The following is a 4,245-nucleotide window of genomic DNA, read 5'->3' on the forward strand; positions in this document are numbered from 1 at the left end:
GATAAACTCATAAAAGAAAAATATATGGAATAAATTAAAAGTCATTCCCATTGCTATGTGACACAAAACGACATCAATAATCGATGTGCCATAAGCATTGCAACCCACTTAATATATATATATATATATATATATATATATATATATATATATATATATATATGAAAAAGTTCAATAGAAAACCATAATTATTGGTTCTTCAAGGAACCAAATCTTTTTTTCAATTTCTAGAGCTTATTCTTTACCGAAAAAAAATCTAAAAATATATAAATTCATATATTAACATTGTGAATGTGAAAAATATTTTTCGGATTCACCGTGTGAATCTGGATTCACATTGTGAATTTGACGTAAAAAAACAAAAAACAAAAAAAAAATCGAATTTGATATCATTGGAAAAAGGATAAAAAGTTTTGAATTTCTGTATTTTTAGTTTTTTTTTTAATAAAAAATAAGTTTTAAAAGTTGAAAAAAATATTGGTTCCTTGGTTAATTATGGTTCTCTATTGAACCTCACCCTATATATATATATATATATATATATATATATATATATATATATATATATATATATATATATATATATATATATATATATATATATATATTTACTATCTTATAAAAGAAATCTACCTATTTTTATAAATAGATTGAATATAATAATATTATTTTTTTAAGACGTCCAAACCATTAAGCTAATAATACAAATAACCACTAATAAAATAATATTATAATTTATGTCGTACAAATGATAATACAGTAATTACAAACATCCACTACAATGCATATATATTTTATTTTATTGTGACGCGTTTCATATCTTTTCTCATATTTCAGTATTATCTAATTTAGTTGAAAGACTCTTTCAAATTCCTCGAATTTTATGTAAAACAAATTATTCAAATTTGAAAACTCAATGGAATCCGGAAAGAAACCACAAATATTAATGTGTTCTCTCCCCTTTTCTAGAAACCCTGATCTCGACAGCCGCCTTAACCACCATCGCACATCCATCTTCGTCTCTTCGTCACCACCGTTCACTATCATCATATCTCTCCTTAATTGTTCAATAGGTTGTTCTTCTGGAAACCTTGAAGGAGTATGCGGAACCGATAAGCAAAAACGTTCTCTTTTCCATCATTCCTACAACCAAGGCCAACGCACCATCATCTGACCACTAGCTCACCTCCAGCAACCCTATCTGTCACAACCATCGCACCTCCATAAACCATAACTACCAACGACGAAACTTATTTCCACCCTACTTCTTTCTTTAAAAACCCTAAATCATATCCCTCTCTCTTTCATGCTTGTCGACCTCCGCCCGTGATTCTCTCTACTGCAATCGAAGTAGCCAAATAGGTCTTCAGTGACGCGGATCTAAAACCTATTATCCGTGTTCTTCATAAAATATAGTATGTAAATGTACGTAGAGATGGTGGAGCAGCCTTCACACACCCACTGACATGGGTGTCACCACCAGAAAACGATGATGGTGCTACCTTTTATCTACTTAAGAAAACATTTACCAGGTAATGATTTTGATAATGTGTATCACATTTTTATTACTCAACTACTTATAAATTATATTTTTTATTAGTTATAACACATACTATGTTCATGAATTCGATTTTGTACTACTCAACACTAATACCGGAAAAATGATGGCGTAAATAAGGTATATACTGTTCTAAAAATACAAATTACTCTAATTTCATGTTTGTTGCATAAATATAATTCTTAAAAAAGATGGCAATTACTCTAATTTCATGAATTCGACCAGGTGCCATAAATGGTTTTTCCAGATTCCAGTTTAATGGCATACAATTCTTAAAAAAGATGGCAATTACTATGTTGTTGCTCCATATAGATCAAGGTATTTGAGTTTTGATATTCTCAAAGTTTGTTTTTATAGGAATCCATCGCATGATTTATAATAAATGTGTATTTGTCTCTTTTTAGTGCTTTACATGAATTTGATGTTCCGCAAACACTCCTGCTACTCTATATCGACTCAAAATAGGTAAAACACCCTGATCACCCTTTCCGTATCTCTTTATATGTGTGTGTTTGAAAAAACAGAATGAAACCTCTTTGATTTCGAATTTCATGAATTGCACAATAGCTTTTTTCCCAAGGGCTTTGCTGATCTGGTTCATAGAGCCTTCAAGCTCGGATTTCTTGTTTTCCATCTTTCAAGTTTCAAATGGATTCCACTCTCCTTGGATTTTTTATCGAGGTATGCATGTTGATAGAGTATGTGATTCCTAATGTTCGATATGATCCTACACAGTATGTGATCTATGTTTTTTCTATATTTTTGATGCAAAGAAGAGAAACCCAAAGAAGAAAGAAGGGAAATGATAAGAAAATTATTGTACATTTATCTATTTTAAAAAAACGTGGCTGGTTTTTTTATCAATAAAGCTATCCATGATTTTCTTTACCAACTTTGGAGGTTTCTTGGTTTTAGTTTTTATGTTAGTTTTACTCACTCCTAATATGTAACTTTTTTATTATCACTTGAATAATGTTCCTTATCTTTATTAATATTTACATTGCTGAGAAACATCAACGCTAATGTTGTTGGAAACAAAAACGACCGAAAAGAGGTAATTATTGTCTTTCTAGACCACAATATCATGACATTGCATTAAAAAGAAGAAAATATTGTCATTCTTTCAATGTTGGCATGTCTTTTCTTTGTTACACCCGTAGTTATGAAGTAGTGATGGGAGTAGCCAACCATATATTGTAGTAGAAAATAGAATTCAGTTTCAATAGAGTTTGTGTTTTCTGTGGGTGGAGCCAACTAAGAATAGCTACCACTATACTGCTTTTGAGCTTGGCAAAGAATATGTTTTTTTTTTGTTTGAAAGGCAAAACAAACAACTGAATAAATAAAAGTCAGCTAGGGGCAGAACACAGTAAAGACAACAAAAACACCAACAACACTAAGCCCGAAGAAAAGGAAAACAGAGTTATAGAGAACCAATAGGTCTGAAACACCAAACCAAAGCGAGGGTAAAAAGGACCAGCACCAGACATACACAAGCCACAGGCAACACAAATCACCACCAATCCCAAACCATCAGAGATCAACACTAAAAGGCACTAAGGGGAAAATCTAAACAATGCAAAGGGGCAAGACAGTAAAAAAAAACCAACATGACAGCAATCCTAAAAGTAACTAGGGGCAAAATGGAAAAAAGCAAAGCAAGAAACAGCAACATTGGGGCAAAAACTGACAAACAATCTGAGGGAGCCAAAGAACAGCACATGTAGTAACAGATGCAAACACCTTAACTGCAAAGAGAGCACCAGCTAGCCAGGAAAAGAAACCAAAGAAACACACGCCAAATGGCAACCCACGCAAGAAACCCCCACCAACACTGAAAAAAATATGTATTTTCCTTTCTTGGGGACTGGTAATAAGTTTATTATTATTATTATTTAAAACCTTTTTTTATTTGCATCTCTGTTTGCTTGTAACTTCATAATGCTTTATTCGATAATCAATAACTAGAATGCTTTTTTCAACATTTTTGTAATCACCATTGAGCAAAAACATTGTGGGCTTTAGCTTGAAATCGACAATAAGATTATCATTAATAAGGAAAGTCTAAGATCATTGGATATTAAAAATTCAATCTTATGTTTTGTTAAGTGTGAGAATACGATGGAGTTCCTTGTTTAAGAAACGATTAAAACGTAATAAATATTTATGTTGCTTTCTATGTGAATGATTGTGATTTTAGTCAAAATAAATATTTACACAAGTGTTCCGAATGTCTATTTCTTTTAAAAAATATCAACTTCAGTTTTTTTTGGTTTTTGTTTTGTTTTGTTTTTGTTTTGTAGTTAAATTTCCAAATTCTATATCTATATTGTTATATTGTATCGTTATATTGTCATAAAAAATAAAACTGTATTTTATGAAAAAAAAAAATACGTGATTTTGTGACATTTTTTTAATGAGATTTGATGCCTAAAAATCCATTGACTAATATAATTATTTAGTCGACATTGCTATGTGTTGTAAAAAAAATCAAAACCAACCCAACCGAATGAGCTTCATTTTTTTTTGTTTGTTTTTTGGATTATTCTTTTTATTTAATAAAGAAAACTTGATTTGAATTTGTCTATTTAACTAGACTCAATAACCGAAACTGAATAAACTGAATCTTATTTGATTTAGTTTCATTTTATATTTAATGAATACATTGTATCTACCCTAATAAAGTA

At 30.4% G+C, this 4,245-nt stretch overlaps 1 protein-coding gene across 1 annotated transcript; it reads left to right on the forward strand.

Moving 5' to 3' along the window:
• The first annotated feature begins 956 nt into the window (after positions 1-956).
• Positions 957-3,423, forward strand: LOC145134066 (uncharacterized). The gene is made up of 4 exons (XM_079068989.1): positions 957-1,532; positions 1,784-1,876; positions 1,963-2,023; positions 2,126-3,423. The coding sequence occupies exons 1-4, from the start codon at positions 1,490-1,492 to the stop codon at positions 2,250-2,252; spliced, it is 324 nt and encodes a 107-aa protein (XP_078925115.1). The 5' UTR covers positions 957-1,489; the 3' UTR covers positions 2,253-3,423.
• The last annotated feature ends 822 nt before the right edge of the window (positions 3,424-4,245 follow it).

The sequence above is a fragment of the Lactuca virosa genome, chromosome 8 (assembly GCF_052849685.1).
Source record: "Lactuca virosa cultivar CGN04683 chromosome 8, Lactuca_virosa_CGN04683_v6, whole genome shotgun sequence".
Taxonomy (NCBI): Eukaryota; Viridiplantae; Streptophyta; class Magnoliopsida; order Asterales; family Asteraceae; genus Lactuca; species Lactuca virosa.